The 20,472-nt window shown below is 50.4% G+C and overlaps 8 protein-coding genes across 8 annotated transcripts; 4 read left to right on the top strand and 4 right to left on the bottom strand.

The window, feature by feature from the left end:
* Positions 1–261: 261 nt before the first annotated feature.
* Z520_04223 (uncharacterized protein) lies at positions 262–872 on the bottom strand (the record flags this gene model as incomplete). Its single annotated transcript, XM_016774733.1, has 2 exons — positions 262–561; positions 609–872. The coding sequence occupies 2 exons, from the start codon at positions 870–872 to the stop codon at positions 262–264; spliced, it is 564 nt and encodes a 187-aa protein (XP_016633713.1).
* A 1,807-nt stretch (positions 873–2,679) lies between these two features.
* Positions 2,680–4,374, bottom strand: Z520_04222 (uncharacterized protein; the record flags this gene model as incomplete). The annotated part of the gene is made up of 1 exon (XM_016774732.1): positions 2,680–4,374. The coding sequence occupies one exon, from the start codon at positions 4,372–4,374 to the stop codon at positions 2,680–2,682; it is 1,695 nt and encodes a 564-aa protein (XP_016633712.1).
* Positions 4,375–5,497: 1,123 nt separating this feature from the next.
* Positions 5,498–9,847, bottom strand: Z520_04221 (uncharacterized protein; the record flags this gene model as incomplete). The annotated part of the gene is made up of 1 exon (XM_016774731.1): positions 5,498–9,847. One exon carries the CDS (start codon positions 9,845–9,847, stop codon positions 5,498–5,500), a length of 4,350 nt encoding a protein of 1,449 aa, XP_016633711.1.
* A 2,470-nt stretch (positions 9,848–12,317) lies between these two features.
* On the top strand, positions 12,318–12,887 carry Z520_04220 (uncharacterized protein; the record flags this gene model as incomplete). The annotated part of the gene is made up of 1 exon (XM_016774730.1): positions 12,318–12,887. The coding sequence occupies one exon, from the start codon at positions 12,318–12,320 to the stop codon at positions 12,885–12,887; it is 570 nt and encodes a 189-aa protein (XP_016633710.1).
* Positions 12,888–13,357: 470 nt separating this feature from the next.
* On the top strand, positions 13,358–14,464 carry Z520_04219 (uncharacterized protein; the record flags this gene model as incomplete). The annotated part of the gene is made up of 1 exon (XM_016774729.1): positions 13,358–14,464. One exon carries the CDS (start codon positions 13,358–13,360, stop codon positions 14,462–14,464), a length of 1,107 nt encoding a protein of 368 aa, XP_016633709.1.
* Positions 14,465–14,619: 155 nt separating this feature from the next.
* On the bottom strand, positions 14,620–15,372 carry Z520_04218 (uncharacterized protein; the record flags this gene model as incomplete). The annotated part of the gene is made up of 1 exon (XM_016774728.1): positions 14,620–15,372. The coding sequence occupies one exon, from the start codon at positions 15,370–15,372 to the stop codon at positions 14,620–14,622; it is 753 nt and encodes a 250-aa protein (XP_016633708.1).
* An 818-nt stretch (positions 15,373–16,190) lies between these two features.
* Positions 16,191–17,552, top strand: Z520_04217 (uncharacterized protein; the record flags this gene model as incomplete). Its single annotated transcript, XM_016774727.1, has 1 exon — positions 16,191–17,552. The coding sequence occupies one exon, from the start codon at positions 16,191–16,193 to the stop codon at positions 17,550–17,552; it is 1,362 nt and encodes a 453-aa protein (XP_016633707.1).
* A 969-nt stretch (positions 17,553–18,521) lies between these two features.
* Z520_04216 (uncharacterized protein) lies at positions 18,522–20,264 on the top strand (the record flags this gene model as incomplete). Its single annotated transcript, XM_016774726.1, has 1 exon — positions 18,522–20,264. One exon carries the CDS (start codon positions 18,522–18,524, stop codon positions 20,262–20,264), a length of 1,743 nt encoding a protein of 580 aa, XP_016633706.1.
* Between the last annotated feature and the right edge of the window lie 208 nt (positions 20,265–20,472).

The following is a 20,472-nucleotide window of genomic DNA, read 5'->3' as shown; positions in this document are numbered from 1 at the left end:
TGGGCGCACAAGTGCAAAGGCAGATTTAAGGATTCTGCTGACTGGAAAAGAATATGATTGCGAAGAAATAGACTTCTAATGCGACACAACCTCAGTTGGAGTGAATCCGGGACAAGACCTAGCGGGCCCATAGGTAAAATGTCAATAAAACTCAGAAGAACCTTAGAAAAGCGTTGATACCATGATGAAAATGTTCCCGTGATCTTCATCAAGAAGAGAATTTGGCCCAAGACCTAGCACGTCCCCGCCTCATACATTGCTCTATGCCAAAGGAAGTTTGGTGCCATTGCGGCTGTAGACTGTGAAACCAGTGTCGATGCCCCAGCCGATGTTGTTGAATTCGACATACATGTCAGCGATTTGTTTCTCGGCAGTGATCTCAAAGAGGTTGAATCCATTGACTGGTATCTGCTTGCTTCCAATGCCTGCCATGTTCCAGTACCATAGAACGTTTGTGCAGCCAGCGACCATGGTCTTATGCGTCGTGATGTTCGTGATGGATGGAGCGAGGAGAACCCCTTGAATGTACTGAGTTTTGCCAGAGAATGTGACAGCGCCGATCTACGTCCAGTTAGTAATAGATGCCACTCAGTCCTGAAGAGTCATACCGGGTGACCAGCCAGCATATTGATAGAGTCGGACTTTTCAAAAAAGTTGTCGCCCAACAACGCTTGAGCAGTGGCATTCGAAGCAGCGACATCTGGATGATCAAGAATGCTGATGAATTTGGCGACAATGTCGTCGGCATCGGCTTGAGTCAGGCAAGTGCTCTGAGGGCATTTCGAACCCGCGTCATGCCAATCTCTCCAGCCGGGAACAGCGGCGACGGTCGAAGCCAGGAGGAGGGGCGCAACAATACTTGAGAACTTCATTCTGATTGAGACTGTGTGATGCTCGACGCGACGCGAAGTTGAGGAAGCAAGCAAGGTAGAATAATGATTCAAAAAGAATGACTTTACCGAACTGAAACGAGTGACCAGCAGCGGATATGCAGTGTTGAAGGGAGTGACTTGAAGCTTGAGGACTGAGACTTCTGGGCCAGAGACAAGCGAAGGCTTTTGTATCTCCCACCAAATCGACAAGACATTGCCTCTGGTACGCCTGGAAAAGGAAGATTGGCTCAATCTCTTCTTACTCATGCAAATGAGGCAACAGCGTGCCTTGTCCCGTAGCCTTGTCCAAGCCACGCCTGGGAACAGCTTTCGGACTTGCATGAGGTTCGCTGGCCATCGTCTGAGGCTAAGGGCATAAACTTTTGGCCAAGCCCGGGTCTCGGTGGACCGACTAATTATCCTGGGTGTCGGTGAATTCTGGTGCTCAACCTCCGCAATGTGCTGGGATCGTCGCGTTAATCATGGCTGGATTTGGTGATTAGCTGAAGCGTTTGTAAGGTTGGAGCCTCTGCTCAGTGCTCAAGGCAACCTGCCCCCGCAGTTTTGCAATTTCCCAAAGCCGTTGTTGTCCTGCTCACAAGTCGAGAGATGTGACAGCAAATCACAGTCTTTTTCTGAAGTCATGGGCAGCTGATCTCACTATCGATCTGATACTCGCCAAAGAAGGGCGAACTGGCGGAAGGGAAAGTATCTGTTCTGAGGCGAAGAGGCTCTGACAATTATGTCGGAGGTCAGCAGGTAGGTAGTCATTGCTGAGGGTGGAAATCTCAGCCTCGAAGGAACGTTTGAAGGATGCCTGAGATTAAAGGAGCAGATACTCTTGGCATGCTATCTACTCGGTAGTGCGATCAGAATCTCGACCAATAATATCGTGGAAAATAACACTTCCCTTTGTAAGGCGTTCCTCAACCTCCCCCTGCGACCGACCTGGCCTTTCTTTGGATATAGACAAATACCCTTAACTCTTGGCAATGCCGGGATTCGGTCTACAAACTTTCACGGAGAGAATATACAAGTGAAACATCCTTCTCTTCTAGTCTCCGTATTCAAATACGACTGTTGGGGGACCCTGGTGTCATTCTGGCCCCAGAAATGCGGAATAGGATCTGATGAGCGTCCCGCACTCTGGCAGAGACGCTTCAACGGTGTTCACTCCATGTTCAGAAGGATGGGATCCCCACGTTCAAATTGCAGGTCGATCTTGGTAACGGATTCGTTTGGGCGAACTCCAGGCTCTGATCGACAACAACACCTTGAGTGAAATCGTTGAAGGTTTCCCTACGCCGCTCTTGGCCAACCCGAATTTTTCTAGGAGAGCCGCACATTGCCATTTCCCTTGGTCAATAACTCACCTGCAGTAGGGATAGCTTGGCTCTCCTGAGCGAGGTGTAGAGCAATAATGAAGCGAAAGCCTTGTAGAAGTCCACGCCTGTCAAAGAGTGGAAGACTTTCAAGCCTAGGATCTAATCTCAAATGGAATCGGTCGTGTCTTTGGTCTAGCAATCAGTCAAGCTCGCCTGACATCCAAAGCATAACGAAATTAGGAGTTTGGGTACTTGTTGCCCAGCAAAGTACGTCAACGATGTGAAAATGGTCTTTTCAGACTAGCTATCCTAAACAGGTGGATCGCTGCCGTCGACTGTTTTTGGAGTGGCCTCTCGCTGCTTCGGGATAGCAGAGAAGCCCGGGTATGAAAAGAACTAATCAATTTTGCGAGCCGCAGGAGCTTGGCCAATTTGCTGTCGCATCGGAAAATGGTCCCAACTTCCAGTACCATGATGCCCAGTTACCGCATGAAGCTGGTCACGATAGTGATGATAGCTGTGTAAATCATACAAACAACGCCCACTGTCATCAACACAACATCTCCAGCCTTGGCCCATTTTGACTTTGCCACTCCTTTGTAGTGCAAGAGTGGCGGATATATGTACACAAGTGGTACGCAAGCCAGACTGCCAATTAAACTCACGGCGATGTCAAGGTTGCTCGATGCCAACATTGCCACCAAGGCACACAGAACAATGAGGACCGTCCTGAACCCATTCTTCTTCCATTTGATGGATGCGTTCCGTTTGCCAGAACGATGGCCAAATATCTTGCCCTCAAGAATTCGAAGGGCTGGAAATAGCTGGACTGGTGTGCCGGCCATAACGGCCAATGCGTACAGAAGTTGGACTGCGTTGACAAGTCTGCTCCCCTGTGGTAAGTTGGAGATGACTTCAATCTTGGTGTCTGAGCCAAACGTCGCATAGCAAAGTGCTCCTATAGAGGTGAAGATGACAGTGATGATGAGCATTATGACCCAGAGAAGTGGCTCGAACTTTTCGGGTTCGCGCATGGACGACTGAATTGGGAGGATGAGACCGATGCCCTCAAAAGTGAATATGGCTGACCCGATCGTAAGAGTGTAATGCTGAGGGTTGAACAATTGCACGGTTGGGTTGAGTCCGAGATCGGCTAGGCTGGAAATGTCGTAGTAGTAAATGTAAGCTAGACCGAGCAGTATGAAGACATCGGCCACCAATGCCGCGGGACCAAGCTTCGAGATATTGCGGATGAATGCAAGTGGGATCAAAGCGATGAGCTGGAGAGCGATCAAGACATTGGTCGATACGGGAGCCAGACCTTTGGAGACTGCGACTTCGAATGAATACAGATTTTGCGCGACGAAGACTGTCCCGGCACAGACGAACCCGAGTTGCGAGATTGTGACTGATCCGAGGATGATAGCTCTCATTCTGGGCCCGCCAATCACGTCACCAAGCTCACCATAGCCGCTCTTTTTGTGGATTTGCCGACATTGCAGTAAGAGATGGAATGCCCAGGTCGTGACAAGTGAAACTGTCAACAGTGTCATCGAGGAGAACAGGATGCCGCCATTGTTGAAGGCCTTGGGCAAGAACATGATTCCAGTACCGATAAATGCCTTGAGCAAGGTGAAGAAGGTCTTCGTCGTACCGGCATCTCCCTTGTTAGCCACGGTAGTCCGTCGCCGGAGCAAAGGTCTTGTCTCTGAAGGCTCTTCTTCATCTTCGAGCGCTGATTCATCCTCCGAATCTTCCAAATCCTCACCAGCGAAGGCTCCGTAGAGAGAGAGAAATTCGACGAAATTCCTGGTGACGGGAATGACTGCGGGGTTGAAACGACCGTACTTCTTGCGGACGAACTCCCGCCGGAAGCCACCTGGGACAAGTTGCTCGGAAACTGATGTCTCGTTCTCCATTGTGGGGTTGTCATTTGGATGGGAAAAGGTAGCAGCTCTCTGCAATCTGTTCCGATTTTGGATTTTGTACAAATCGCGGTGTATGTCGCCGCCTTGCAGTTTGAGAGACGATTCCGGCTCAGGCTCTCCGGGTCCTCTTGCTGCATCATCATCGTCGGCATGCACGCCATCGAAGTCAGCGGTATACCCCGAAGGGAGATGTCCCGCAACAACTCGTGCTGCACGGTTGTCGTCGCTGGAGTTGGGTGTGTCCGACATGCTGGCAGAAAAGGCAGAGTTTGATGCCACAATATGGAAGGAAGCGAACGGCTATTCGATCGATACTTGAAGGCAGATTGGCCCCATGGAATCAAGATTATTGAATGTTGTATCAATCAAGTTGCAGTATTTGCGGACTTGATATAACTGTAAGATGCTCAGACACCGCTTTCTCAAGGAGCCTGGAAGTTGAATGGGAGGTGAAGAAATTCGAAACGTCATTTTCATGATGGTTGTGCTTTCCTGGGCGAGAATCCGATTGGCTAAATTCGAAACGCGTGCTCGGAAGGCGCTCAGGTGAACAACAACACCAAAGTTCTGGATGTTTCCAAGCCTGCAACCGTGTGTGCTCAGCCGGATGTGTCGCAACAGCCATTCCATTTTGAATGCGTCCTTCAAAACTCATTCCTCCCCATCTTTAGCAGCCTACTCTTTGTAGAAGCGCCTCTGAACTTCAGAGGAATGATCATGATCCAGCCGCGAGAAGGAGAAGCTAACCTGCCCCATGTACAGGAACCACATCGATCATTGTTTCGTCAAACAATCGAGTGTCTCGGTTTCGGTCCCTGCCCATGATCAGTATGGGTAGTAACCAGGGTTCCGACTGAGAGCAGCAAGTCACCTCACCTCCGTGTCGCAGTCTCATTCCCCTCCGCGCCCTCTGGCAGCATCGATATTACGAGGACGCCGCGTCCGGGAGCTGCACATTTACAAGCGACCGTCGCTTTGTGACGACTCCTCGAGACATGACGTGCAGTCCTCAACCAAATTTCATCGAAACCTGCGCTTCCTTTTGCCAATATGCCAATCTTCCTTGAATGGTGCACACGCGCACACCGAGCAGGCCGTCCAGGCCGCAGGTCTGACACCCACCGAAATCGAGATGGAGCTGAAGAACAATTTCAGAAGTGGCATATCGATGATTTGTGCAAAAGATATGGATGAGTCCAACGTGTTACATCCTTGCCATCTTCCTGTCGAGCATTAGAGCGTTCCCAATCGGTATCACGCCTGTTTGCGCGACAACTGCTAAGCAATTGCTTTTTCAATCTATTTTGTATATCTCTATTTGCGCATCCAAAGAGCCTTGGAACCTTCTAGCTCGACGCCTACAATCCTTGATTCAGAATCCGGCCCCGTCAGGTGGGCCCTGGTAGAAAACACGACCAGCTGAAAGCACAACGCAGAATTCGGCATTTTCCACAGCTTTTGCCCGATGAGCGATGGTGATGATTGTACTTTCCTGCAACTCCTCTCTTAACACGCGCTGTATTTCAGCAGATGTGTCCAAGTCGATGCTCGCTGTGGCTTCGTCCATGATGACAATTGCGCTCCTTCGCAGTATTGCTCGAGCAAGACCCACCAACTGTCGCTGTCCCTGACTCAAATTTCTTCCTCCAGCGTCGATTTGTGTCTCAAGCGTCCACCCATACTTCCCGCAAACTCTTGATAAGACGGATTGACATGCGAAATCCGAGTGCTCCTCCATTGGGTCAAGATTGTGACGCAAGGATCCAGGGAAGAGGATAGGTTCTTGAGCCAGGAAGGTTATTCTGCTTCTCAATGCCTGTTTATCAACTTTGGCGATGTCGATGCCATCAATCAAGATGCGACCAGACTCGGGGGTAATGGTTGCTAGCAACGCCATTGCCAGAGTTGACTTGCCGGACCCTGTTCTACCCGTGATGGCACTAGTTGATCCCCCTTGGAAGCGAAGCGAAACATTTGTCAGTGCCGGGTCTAGATGAGGCTGATATCGAATGGTGACATCCTCAAAGACAATGTCGCTTCCATACGTGGGCCATGCAGCCGGTGGCTGAATGGAACTCGGCGGTTCCTGTTCGATATGGACCAGTTCAACCACTCGTTCAACAGATACGAAGTTCAGTTGGAGTTGGCCGTACGATTTGCAAATGGCGTGGGTGGACTGGACAAACTTGTTTGCTGAAATCAAGACAAACGCAGTCAAGCCGGCTGAGAGGTCGGAGAAAATTGCGAGCATGGTCAAAAGAAATGTGGACACTGCTGATAGCATGTCGAATCGGTACATCAGCCAGGCCTGCAGACTCCAATAAAAATGGTCCATCTTCTGAAATGCGTCTGTGACCTGAATGTTTCTTTCCTGAAATTGTGGTTGTGCGCAGAACGCCCTGACGGTCATCAATCCATTCAGCAATGCGCCGAAATTGGACATTAAGGGGGTCAGAGAGACCATCTCAAGCCGCCTCAAGCTTTGTGAGGTTGGTAGAAATTGCAGGAAGATCAACACAAAAGCCAGCGTGAGCGAAATCGCAAATGCCAGAAAGATTGGTGTAATGCTGGCAATGACGACCATGGAGGTGATCCAAGCAACAGCATACCATATAACGATGAGAAACAGGTCGGCGATATTGCCATCGACAGTCCCCATATCAGAAGTCAATCGATTCATCAATCTCCCAACCGGCGTCACGTCATAAAATTGAAAGCTGGCGTTGCTTATGCGATCCATGACGACCTTGAACATTCGACGCGCAGCAGAGTATGTGACGACCAACATGGACATTTGGGAAAGCATGAGTCCTAGGGTCTCACAGGCCACGATGATAAGAAAGCCGAGAAGCCAAGGCTGGACATTGACAGCTGGATCAGGGAACCGGTCGAACAGACCTGAGATTGGACTTTTGAAGAGATGCACCTCGAAGTCAAACGCCCCCAGCGCCAGAAACCGCAGGCTCGCTTTGTTGTATGCTTCTCCCCATTCTTTGAGAAACCAGCTTTCACTCACATAAGTGACCCGACAGATGACGGCCGTCACAAACACCATGAACCACCATCTCAGTGTCCCAGCTTTGATGTATTCCCAATAAACTTGAAGCTGCACTCCGCCATGAGCTCGGCGTTCGTCTTCTATGAATTTTTCTGGTATCGCGGCAGATTCATCGATGGTTTTGACATTGCTCTCGACCTCCAGCGGTCCTGCCTCTGGTGCTTTTGCCGACATGACTTTTGACAGCTCCTCATCATTTCGATACAACAAAGCTGTTCTGTCGTTGATCTCGATTAGTTGTGATGCCACATTTTGGCAAAGATCGGTCCGGTGGGTTACAAGAACGATGATACGACCTTCCATCAAACTGCCGCATAAGCATTTTTTGACAATCCATTCGGCCGTTTGTTGATCCAGGGCGCTCAGAGGATCATCAAGCAATAGAATTTGTGCTCGACTGTACACTGCTCTCGCAAGAGCAACTCTGGCTTTTTGGCCGCCAGATAAACCAATGCCGTTCTCGCCAATATTGGAAAGATCACCGTATCTGAAATTTGCAAGGTCAGGAAGAAGGGCACATGCTTCTAAGGTCTTCTTGTATCGGGCATCGTCATATTGCGAATTAAAAAGAATATTTTCCCGGATGCTCATGCTTTGCAGCCAGGGCGTCTGTGCACAGTAACCGACTGGGGATTGCGGCTTCATCAGTTTCCCCTGACGCAGATCGAGCTCACCGAGAAGAGCCTGTAGCAAAGCAGTTTTACCTGCTGCCACCGGACCGAAAACAACAGTCAATCCCTGAGAGAATGAGAGATTGAGATCATGGAGCACTATCCCCGAAAGCCCAGGCCATGAAAAGGAGGCATTGTGCAGCTCTAATCGGTCACCCGTATACCCTCGATCGTCCGCTTCGTCAATCTTATCGGGTTCAGCAATGAACTCTGAGATCCGTCCGACTGCCACCGAAGCATTGAGCAAGACCGTGATCAACGTTGGTAGCTCTCGAATATTGCTCTGCAGAAGTGAAAAGAGCTGTAATGCCGGGAAAGCAATGTCAACACGCAACTCTTGTCCTGCCGCAATTGTGTATGCATAAAATGTGGCAACCGGGAGCATGCCGCTGGCGAACGAGTTCAGAAATTTGATGGCGGAGTTCAACAAAAAGGTGACAATTCTCAAGTTAAGCTCTTTCTGGCGGGCGGTCATGACGCCGTCAAGCCAGGTGAGGTGCCACCCGTACCATCGCAGATGCCTTATGGCCTCGACATATTGACTGATTTTTTGTAGTTTAATGTCGGTGACTTTGCGCCGTTCCTGTTCCCAGCTCATGAGGATGCGGGCGAGGACATAGTTGAAGACCTGTGCAATAACAACCACTGCCACACCGACGAAGCATGACCACCCAAGCAGTTGCCAAATGAGAAAGATGGAGAGCACGAGACCGAGCGGCTTGTTGATCAGAGTTTGAAACTCCCAGAAACGCTGCGCGACTTCGTACACATCATTCCGCATCAAGTTGAGGATCTTCCCTATCGACGCCGGTGTTTTTCTCTCACTGCTTGCGCGTTTTCTGGAAAACATGAAAGATCTACCCTTTTGAATTACCTCTCGGGCGCGACTAGCGAAGCTCTTTGGTCGGTCGACTTGCCCACTGATGACCCCTGCTGTCTCAAGCAATGGACCAGCCTCTCCAATGTCGGAAGGGTCAGGGGAGACTTTCATGGCGGACCCCACTTGAGTCTCTGCTTGCTGAGGCAAACCGCCAAGAATTTTCCGATTCAACGTTTTTTCGTATAACATGGTGATCATCTCGCCACGAGACCGTTCATAGCAACGCCTTCCAAACCACAGACTAAAGACTGCACTCTGAGCGGCCACGGCCCTCAACACAAGTATGAGTATTGCGTACATGATCACTAATCGTTTTTCGACGGCTACCGTTTCCATGGCCTGAAGAAGCTTTTGGAGAATCATGGGGGCGGAGTAATTGGCAGCCAGTTCGACGATTGCGAGGATCGTGAGAAGTACCAGATCGATCCAATTTGCTTTCAGCAATCGTTTGACAACATTGCCCTTAAGCTCCCGGAAAGCGTCATGCAGATGTCGGTGCTGAAACTCATAGGCGAGAGCCCAGACATCGTCGTCATGAAGTTGTCGCCTGTTCCCGACCTTGATCAGAGGTGATAGCCAGGACACTGTCATCCACTGCAGAAGCGTAAGGTTGTCTTCAGGGGATCGCAATGCATGAGAAGGTGTGGTGAAAGGACGACTGATCTCGGCGCAACTCAAGGCTGGGTCACGCAGCGGCATATTGACAACGACAATCGTAGCAATGGCAGCGAGTCCCGTACCGCAAAATGTAAGCACCGCGCCCCTGGTACCCAGATTTTCGTAAAAGAGAGTGGCAGTGGAGCCCACACCCATAGCAAAGACGGCCACAAAATCGACGAAGAGAAATATCGAGCCGGTCCTGGGGCGCCATACTGCAATATGGAGCCCCGCAGCAGCCCAAAGCGCCGTACTGACAGTTGACCACGGTGCATTGATTGCCACGAGAAGTTGGGTCACGGACCCAACCACTGAGACTATGAAGAGAGACAATGTACTCCATGGTACCGCCGAACTCTTCGGTTCAATGTCTAGGACGACAAGGGGCTCTTCGATGAATGATCTCGGCCATAATTTGGCAAGCCTTGACAATGCGTTGTTCGATTTTGAGCCCATGGTGACCGAGTACACAAGGGCGGCACCGGGTGGCGCACAAGTCCGTTTTCTAGGCAGCAAATATATGGAATGACCTTTGGTGGAAAAGGCGAACCGTCACTGCTGCAATTCCATTTCGCCGGTGTGGAATGAAGGGCGACTCTGGTCGTCAATACGAGGTCCACTCGCATTCATCCATCGACACATCGAACCTTTAGAGCAGGGAGATGTTGTAAGACGCAGTCTTGATGAATGCGAAAATCAGCCAAGACACTAACCAAATCGAAACACCAGGTACCTAGGTAATTACTTGTTCGGCGCCTGTCGACCCGAACGGACGGGGACCCTGAGTGAAACCTTCCAAAAGCCCCAAACACGTACCTGCTTATGTACCAAGGTACCTGACTCGACGAGTGGAAAAGTGTCTGGGAAGATCAGGAGTTGCTGGTCTGGGCTGACAATCCTTGGCCGATTTTTGAAGTGAACACAATCTTCCGACTAACAAACACATCTTCGAGTTGTGAACATTGGTGGACAATCTGTCAGTCCTGGCATGTCCCGCTCGAGAAAGTTCCGACGTGACTACGGGTGCCGGGACTCTCGCGCCCCCAAGAGCATAGATGACACCATCGTGCTGCCCCAGAGCGTCATGTGGTAAACAAAGTGTACCCTAGGTAGATAACCAGTACCAGCGTCGAGCAAATCCGTAGTTGGACTTTGCTGCTGCATAGGCACTTTCAATCTCCCGAGATGTGAAGACGCTTGGAAATCTCCTAGGCGCCCGCAAGCCTATGACCGATGCAGCTCAATAGCTTGTACGTCTCACTGCACCTTTTAATTAGATCTTCATCAATTGAATGCGTAGGGAGGACCAGATCAACCGTGACATCCCTGCACTTGATGATACAAGTCAGAGAATATCGCAAAATATGGATGCGTAATGGTGTCCATTGATGTTTCTCGTCCCGCACCGGAGAGCTCAGAGAAACTTAGCAACGAGCCTGGTGTTAGCAATCGCTATACGAGGTACGACAACTGGATACGGATCAAACATCTGCCGAACCGTGACGCGTTGTCCAGGCGGGCAAAGACTGGACCAAAACAAGGTACAACAGGTAGACCTCTTTTGAAATCGTCCGTAGCACTTACCGTCTTCACAGCTATTCACTGCTTACACGGTAGGTGTGGTGGCCGGAAAAAAACCTACCACTGGACGTATTCCGCATCTCGTTATATCTCACGTATCTCATACACATGTGCAAGCCTGCAGCCAATGGAATTCTCTCAAAATTTCAAGGTAGTGTCGGCTGAACGAGCTATGGATGTGACATTGCTTGTCCAAGGTCGGTGTCTGTCACGCTCACACAACAGCGTTGTAGCCGGTAAGCCATTCCTTTGAACACGGTTGGGGAAGCTAGCAGATTGCAGTAATCTTGACGTGAAAAGGGGCCTGAGCCGAGCTTACGACTGGAACAAAGCAGAATGAGCCAGGACTATAGGCGACGCATAATCAAGCTCTGCTTTTTGAGGGATTCGGCTCCCATTCAGGCTATCAGAATCATTTTACACAGTAGGACTCGAGGATCGATGAGTGCGAAAGGATGTATAATACTGGTAGAAACTAGGTGCGTCGCCCGGTGGTACTGAGAAAATTTTGGTTTCCGCCGTGGGATTATGAGATCAGCCAGTGATCAGTCCAGTTCGAGTTCAAGAAGGTGTACCCGCGGAGGTGGAAGTCAGCCGGGTTGAAACAAGAGAAACTCGGCCGATAGGCTATATTTTGCTCAGTTCCACCTACCCCCGCTTGCGCCAACGTCGATATATCTCATCATGTTAACACAGCATCTTCTCTCGCAGTGCTGTACACCTCTCTTGCGCGCACCCTACTTTACGACCTTCGGACCCCGAATGAGTAAGCGAACGAACCACAATGGCCTCACTTTCCACCTTCCCTGACTCTCGACCTGTGTACTTTCCAAGAGACCGGTGCGCCCTAACCCATGAGTTCGGTTCGGCATCTGGCATGAGTTGTCGTCGACTCCCAGCTAGAGCTAGCCATGCTTGCTACATGCACTACACCGGTTGATTGGACGGTGAATTCCCGCGATTGTTCGGGTCACATTGATTATGATTCGTCTCCCCCAAGGTGGTAGACGAATCAACTTGTCTCGGCTTCATTGCGCGCCTACTTCAACGTGATCGGTCAGATTTTAGTTTGCAATACACGAGGAAGACCTATACTAGGCCTCATAGGTTGTCACATATTCCACTGGCACAACATGAATGAACGAGAATAACGCGTGACTAAGGTCTGTCGATATGGTGCAACATGGTAATGTATAGCTTGCGAGGCCTTCCGGTTGCGCCTATAAATGACTGGCTTCCTCCGTTGCCTCGAACTAGAACACTCTCCGTCTCCAATATTTATACCCAGATCTTTAAAAGATATATCCAGTGGCTTTCGTCCAAGACAGCAAGCCGCCTGCACAGAATGAAAGCTGATAAATTTCCTACTGTTGTCGAATCGGCGTTGACAAATGGGGGCAAACGTACCGTTATTGATTCCGACCTAGCTACTGGTGCCGCAGCTCCGTCGCATTATCATACCGACTTCACGGAAGAATTCACCCTTGTCAGTGGTTCAATGACTGTTTGGACTGCGGAAGATCTGGACGAGGCCAATTTCAAACCACTCGAGCTCGAGGTGGGCAAGCCGGTATCGGTTCCTCCAAACACACTACACAAATTCTTGGTCAACGAACCGTCACGCGTCCACTGCGTAATGACCCCCGGCACCATTGGATTCGAAAGAATGATTCTCATTATGCGCGGCACAGCAGAAGATGGCGTTTACAAACAGTTCAGCTCGCCTGAGAGCGACAGTGGTGCAACATTCTATTCGGTCCTTGGAGATCTCACCAACACCCTATACGTTGGAAATGCAAAGGCGAGACTCGAAGCTTTGATCGCAGCTAAAGGGTCGGAGGTCGAGGCGGTGAAGCAGGAGCTGATTGCCAAATACGCGACCGATGAGCATTTGAAGAAAGCTGCAGGCCTTTGAGCGTGGGGAGAACGGTATTTTAGAGCTAACAATGGATAATGCTGGTTGCATCTTCACCCGCAAAACATAACCTTCGTAAATAGCTCACTGGTACAACTTGCGCATGCTATATCTGGTATAAGCGTTCCACCTGTCTAATCTGAAGACGTGGTACCGAGTACAATAGGTCCACTTCAGTCAGTGCGCCAAAGCCCAACCAGATCGAGAGTAAGACTCCGCACTACTGACGTAAAGCTATGGGCTCAGTCACCATAAGAGCCTCATTTGTCTGAATTTGCGGGGAAGATGGGGATGATTTTTTGGACACCATATGGGCTATGGACGTCACCATGACCACAAAGATTTTCGTCACACGTAATGGAGAGCCGGGCTAATGGAAGGTATCTAGGTATTCAAACCTCGCTTTCTCCCCCTGTCCACCTTCGTTTCATATCCTTCCAATGGTTACATCTATCTGAGACGAAACGAAGATGTCTGGTCACGGATCCGCGCCTCTCCTACCTCAGCATTTTCAGCCTCCGTCGCCACTTGAGCATGGAGAAGAACTTCACAAGACCGCCCTGGCTATAGGCGCTGAAGGCAAAGGTCTTTTGGCCGCAGACGAGTCCACAGGCAGTATCAAGAAGCGGCTGGAAAAAGTAGGCAAGGAGAACACCGAAGATAATCGCCGTGAGTGGCGAGATGCCATGTTCACGGCCGATGGCTCGTTTGAGAACTACATTTCCGGTATAATCACATTTGAAGAGACCCTTATGAAACACGACGCCCAACTGGATTCCAAATACAAGGGAAAATCTTTCGTAAGCATCATCAAGGAGCGTGGCATCATCCCGGGAATAAAAGTCGACAAGGGCACTGTGGCATTGCCGCGGACATCACCAGAGGAAACAACAACCCAGGGATTGGACGGTTTGCTCGATAGATGCAAGCAATACTATGAGAGAGGTGCTCGCTTCAGTAAATGGCGCTGTACCTACATCGTCTCCCCTTCTACGCCGTCACCTCTTGCTATAATGGACAACGCCGAGGTGCTGGCAAGATATGCTGCCATCTCGCAACAAGCTGGCCTGGTCCCAATTGTCGAACCTGAGGTGTTGATGACACACGATCAGCCGCTGGAGCGCTCGGTGGAGGCTCATATCGCTGCCTATTCTGCAATATTTGAGCGGCTGTCATTGCACAAAGTCGATTTCGCTGGGCTGGTCCTGAAGGCTTCAATGGTTGTCCCAGGAGATAAGTCTGGACAAAATGCAACTCCTGAACAGGTCGCAGAGGCCACTGTACATGTGCTGAGCAAAACAGTGCCACCGCTTGTGCCAACCATTGTCTTCCTTTCTGGGGGCCTCAGCGACTCTGACTCGATCTCGTTCCTCAACGCCATCAATAAAAAGAAACAGTCAAATCCAAATGCTGCGCCCTGGGCCTTGACATTCTCTTTCGGTCGCGCGTTGCAAGGCGTCGCTATGCAAGCTTGGGCGGACGGAAAGTTGAAAGAAAGTCAATCCAAGTGGGTCGATCGAGCAAAGTGGTCTGGACAGGCTGCTGCTGGTAGATACGAGGGAGGTTGTCCTTCATAATGCTATCACAGAGAACTTCGTGAACTACCATTAGTCTAATTATCGTCGAAAAACTTCCACAAAACTTCCACTCACACCATGAACGTGCTATTTGCTCGGCAGCAGCCTTGCGATTTGCTAGCATATCAACATTCGACATCGTGGCTGTGAGAAACCTACAACTTTGAGGGTAACCACACAGGTGGCCTTTTCTCTTTGAACGCCTTCAAGCCTTCGAGGATATTCTCTCCTTTTTGCAGCTCGGCCCATTCGTTTCTTCCAGTTATAGCAGTTGCTTCCACGACACTTGCAGTTTCCCACCCCTGCCTTAACCCCGCTCTTGTACAGATAATCGAATCAGGACTATTTTCGGCGATGACTTTCGCGTACCTCACTGCTTCCTTGATGACATCTTGTTGCGGAACCACCTTGTTAACAAAGCCCCACTCCATTGCTTTCTGGGCAGAGAAGTAATTCCCCGTCAAAGCCATTTCGCTTGCTCTCTGTAGGCCTAGAGTCCTTATCAGGCGAGGAAGAACTCCAGCGTATGGTGCAACACCTCGCTTCACCTCCACCAAGCCAAATACAGCAGTATCGGCTGCAACTACTAGATCGCAGTTCATGATGGTTTCGCACCCCCCTCCCAGGGCCATACCGTTGACGGCAGCGATCACTGGCTTTTTCCCAACACGATTGGACAGAGGAATAGCTCCAGGTACGTCGCCAGGACCCGCACCCGGCTTTCCACCCGCGGAAGTCGCGTTTTCATGCCATGCCTTCAAATCAGCGCCGGTCGAAAATGCCTTATTCCCAGCTCCAGTAAGGACAGCCACCGAAAGAGAGGGTTCATCGTCGAACCAGCGGAAGACATTGCTCAATTCGACAACATCCGCCGCAGAAATGCAATTCAACTTTTCGGGTCTCGACATCGTGACAAGGACCACCCTTGAGGCGGGAAAGGAGAGTTTGGCAAAATTTGTCGGTGGTGGGTGAATTGGAGCCATCTTGATTCTATACAGTGGTATTTAAGCATCAACCTCAAGAGGCTGTCTACTATACTCAGTAGAATAGAACAAATAGCAATGAATGCGTAGCGTGGTGCCACAGAGATGGGTAATGGTGAACTATAACTATGGGACGAACAAGAAAACGTATTCCCCGCAATTGAAAAGAGAAGTTATTTGGACTGGCACACACAGGCTGGAAACATATCGTAAAACTAAGGAGGAGGTACGGCGTGTATGTGCCGAGGTAGAATGATCGCTTTTACATCAAACGCCGATTACCCCAAGAAGGCATCCCAGTTGAAGTCCGGGAAAACCCCAATGCACAGAGTATTGAACAAGAATAAACTCTGAAAGAATATATTGTGTGTACCAGGTAATAGATAAAGATAGACAACATCCCGTAAAGTGGATGCACTCTAGTAGATTGAATATTGATTCCCCACCGGTAGCGCTACTTAAGCCTCCAACGAGTTGATTTTCGATCCTGTATCTTACGGTGCGATAGCGAAGACTGACATTTTGCAAATACGCAGTAATCACAGTCCAGTTGAGATGTTCAGATAACTTTGTCCCACCAAGGCCCCATAGGTTTACAATGTCGTGATTGCGACCGTATCCGCATTTGTCAGCGCCTCAATGATTTGAATATACGTACGGCACTCTATAATCTCAAGTCATGTTCCCCCCAACACGGCTCCAACCATAACGTATTTACAACAAAACTGAAAATTATCGAGATAATGGGTGACCGCGAAAGCCTTGCCGTCCGAAGCAATGATGCACCTCGCCAACTCCATCTCACAGCATTCATGCGCCCTGTCTCCCTTCATACTGGCGCATGGAGATATCCTGGCGCATATCCGGACGCCAACTTCAACCTTTCGCACCTCAAATCCTTTATCAAGAAACTGGAAGGTGCCAAATTCGACGCATTCTTCATGGCCGATCATCTTGCCGTGCTGAATATGCCAATTGAAGCACTCAAGCGAAGCCACACGGTCACCTCTTTCGAGCCGTTTACTCTCCTCTCCGCTCTCTCGCAGGTCACGGACAAAATCGGCCTGGCAGCAACAGCATCAACAACCTACGACGAGCCATATCACATTGCACGCCGCTTCGCATCCCTTGACCATATTAGTAACGGCCGTGCAGCATGGAATATTGTCACTACTGGAAATCCAGAGTCAGCCAAGAATTTCGGTCGAGACGAGCATATGGATCACTCAGATCGTTACAAGCGTGCACGAGAATTCTACGATGTTGTCACAGGTCTGTGGGACAGCTTTGCAGATGATGCATTCGTTCGCGACGTTGAGTCAGGCACATATGTTGATCCAGACAAGATTCACGTCTTGAACCATGCAGGAGACGAACTGAAGGTCAGAGGCCCACTCAATATCGCACGACCCGTTCAAGGCTGGCCTGTTATTGTGCAAGCCGGTCAATCCGAGCCTGGAAAGCAGCTTGCCGGAGAAACAGCCGAAGCAGTGTTCTGTTCTCCGAAAGACATCGAATCCGCAAAAGCATTGTACGCCGACATCAAAGGACGCGCGGTTGTTGCTGACCGCGATCGCAATCATATTAAGATCCTGCCAGCTGCTTTCATCGTTGTAGGCAACAGTGTCAAAGATGCGCAAGAGAAACGACTTAAACTCGACAGCTCAGTTCACTACGACAGCGGCATAGCTTCATTGTCAATCGCGCTCGGGACAGATGCATCCAAATTTGATCCGGACAAGCCACTCCCCGCTGACATTCCTGAGACCAACGCCAGCAAGACAAGTCGTGCGGGGGTTTTGAAAGTGGCTGCAGAGGAAGGCTTAACAGTCAGACAGCTTGCACAGCGGCAAGGAGGGTATTCCGGGCTTGCATTCGTGGGGACACCTGAGAGCATTGCAGATAGCATGCAGCTGTGGTTGAACGAAGAGGCGTGCGATGGGTTCACGATCGCATTGCCGTTCTTGCCCGAAGGCCTAGACGATGTGACTCAACGGTTGGTGCCTGAGTTGCAGCGACGTGGGATCTTCCGAAAAGATTACGAGGGAACAACGCTTCGGGAGCATCTTGGTCTTCCACGGCCAAAGAATCGTTTCTTCGAGTGAGAATGGCGTGCTAGTAGGGAAGGATGGCATGATCGCGATAAAGGCCGAAGAGGACCAGGCTCAAAAGTTACCGAGGTATTTATCTCACCGCATTTGAGGGGCTGTGATTGGCGGAAGAGTAGCAGCGGTCAATGATGAAAGTATTAATTTATGGGCTGTTTTGGATTTACATTCCTCCTTGATGTAAATCTATGTCAGTACTTGAAGATATTCCATATGCTTTAGTCAGTATCGAATCCTCCATGTGGAAGGTTAAATGTGCATGAATAGAGGTTCGGCCATAATCATCAGTTTCCATATGCGAAAATCGCTATGCCATGCAGACCTTTGTCTCGAACCTCAAGATTACCGGGTCGAACGGGCATTCACATTGGTGACATAAATCACTTGGAGCAGTAGGCTGTCACCGTGGCTATAAATCATCTTTTTTCCGAAAAACAAAACGGTACCCAGCAACTGAGAGAATGGTGTAGTAACTATACGACTGCGAGGTGGTTCATTACACGGTTGGCTCATTATAGGGTGGTCCAACTTTAGGCATACAGAAATTACAGGTAGTATTTACAGTAGAACGACTTCTAGCGAATGCCGATTTGACACGTACGCGCGTATTCTTCACGCTGATCCATAACAGGTTGGTCTGTTCGCGCACAGCGGAATTTAGTGCTCCGAATCAGAATATGAACGTCGTATGTGGCCAAGCCACTAAAGCTGCAGGTATGAGGCTGATGAGCGCCAATCCCTCCGTACAACCCCCCTCGAGCTGAGTTCAATTCGATCGACGCGAATTCGGGTTCAATCAACATTGCGGACGATATATCTCACGATATCGACTGTCATTTGCAGCACCTGACAAGCCTATAGCACGCGTATGCGTTCTGCTAACTATCTCTCCTACTACAAGGGCAAGAGCAAACGCGCCCACACTAACAAAGCCTGATCGCTCCACGCGCCGTACCAGCAGTGGCAATGTCAATCACAGCAGCTCCAGCCCATGATGTCTCGTCACAAGGATCCCCTAATCTGCCCTATGTACTAGCCCGACACTCCAGTCAAGACTGCTACTTCGACATTAAACTCACCCAAGTCGAATCAACGACTTTCCACGCGCAGCCCGCACAAAAACTGGAGTTCAAGCTCGACCTCGCGCGGCCATTCAGCGTAGCCAAGCGCATCCGTTCAGCTCGGGTCTCTATTGAAGTGAGTGGAGGAACAGTGTCCAAAAGGTCACCTAGGGTAATGGGCATCAATCCCGAGGCAAGTCTGGTCAAGATTGCCGACCAGGAGGTTACGAGAGGACAGAGCCTGGGCCTCACAACAGGTACATCGCCCGCGGCTCCAGGATCCCTCAGTCTGAGTGGAAATTTATCTTTTGGGCAAAAGACCTCGTTCGCGGGTAACAGGCTGATCCACGGCTTCATGGTGTCCGAGAGCAGAGCCCAATGGAAGATGTACGAGGAGCCCAACAGCAAGAGTGGCCTCCCGCCGTCCTTGTCGCTGCTCATGATCGTCGAGAGCGACGAGGACTTCCGCGTCAGTGCCGAGCTATGCGTTCTCCGCTGGAGCGGCTGGGGCTCGCTCGGCATGGTGAGGAGCATTCCGGCGCCTCTGCCAAACGAAATTCGAAGCGACTATCTCGTGCGAAATAAGCCGGTTGGACTTCTGGGCAACGTCGCGCTCAAGGCACAAGACGACATCACGACGTTTTTGAAGGAGAGCGAACACAAAATGCAGATTCTCGAGGACATTGTCAACAAGCTATTCCCGCAGCTGATAGAAGAGGTTCCGCAGGTGCAGTACAAGGCTGTGCTGCTGTTGTGGGAACGGGGACATCTGTACCGCACCACGCAGATCAACGTCCCCCTCTCCCCCGATATCTTCCCGCTCGGGCGGGAAACGAATGCACAATCGTCAGAGACGAACGGAATCTTTGAAGCGATGACAATATCCCAGCGCCATGCGGAACTATCGGCCACGAAGATGGGTAAAGTCTTCATCAGAGATGTGGGATCCCAAAATGGGACATTCGTCAACGGCCAGCGCCTGTCGCCGGCCGGACAAACCTCGGAGCCTCGCGAGCTCCGACAGCGCGACAAAATCGACTTTGGAGTCACTGGTTCCACCGGCAGCGCCGAGAGGAGGAGGAGGGAGGAGAATGAGAAGGAAGAAGAGGAGGGGGAGCAATCGGGCTTGTCGGTCACAGTCGAGTTTGCTGGCTTCCCCGACCCCTCGAACGAGTCCCTAGACCTCTCCTCGGTGCAGGCGGCCACCAAACCCGACGAACAGCAACTCGAACTCGCGCTGGCGCGAGAGGCCGAGTCCGGACGGTACATTGAGGAGAAGTTCCGGGTGTGGCGGTCCGGGACCACGAATGAGGACCAGCTCGCCGTGATTGAGGCGTTGGAGGACCTCACCTACCGTCGCCGGGACCGGCGGTATCAGACTCTGCGTGTGGAACCGCCGCGGCGAGATGATGATAGTAGTACCGTCGATTACCGCCAGAACCGCCGCAGGGACTACGAGGCGGAAGACGATGAGCCGGTGTTCGTTCGAGCAGCAGCTCCGCCGGCAAAATTCGCTAAGCCATGGTACCCTCAGGAGCGCCGAGGTGGAGGAGTGGAACGTATGCTGTTCAGTCGGGCGACGGGCGAGGATGCTCTGGCGACGCATCAAGCTGTCGGGACGGGGTGGACTGAGGCAAAGTTGGCTTAGTGTTAAGATGAGTCCTAGGTAGAGCGCCTATTAGTAATACCGTAAATATTACACCGTGAAATATTTAAAAGGTCTAATTAGGTAGGGACTTAGAGACCTATCTTAATAATAGAATATTTAAAAATAGTACCGTAGAATATTTAGTATTTCCGGTCGAATTTCGGAATAATAATTATATTATTAACTTTATCTTCGTAAGTACTCTCTA

The sequence above is a fragment of the Fonsecaea multimorphosa genome (genome assembly GCF_000836435.1).
Source record: "Fonsecaea multimorphosa CBS 102226 unplaced genomic scaffold supercont1.7, whole genome shotgun sequence".
Classification (NCBI taxonomy): Eukaryota; Fungi; Ascomycota; class Eurotiomycetes; order Chaetothyriales; family Herpotrichiellaceae; genus Fonsecaea; species Fonsecaea multimorphosa.
Note: the sequence above shows the minus strand (reverse complement) of the source record. Positions and strands in the feature narration are given on the sequence as shown.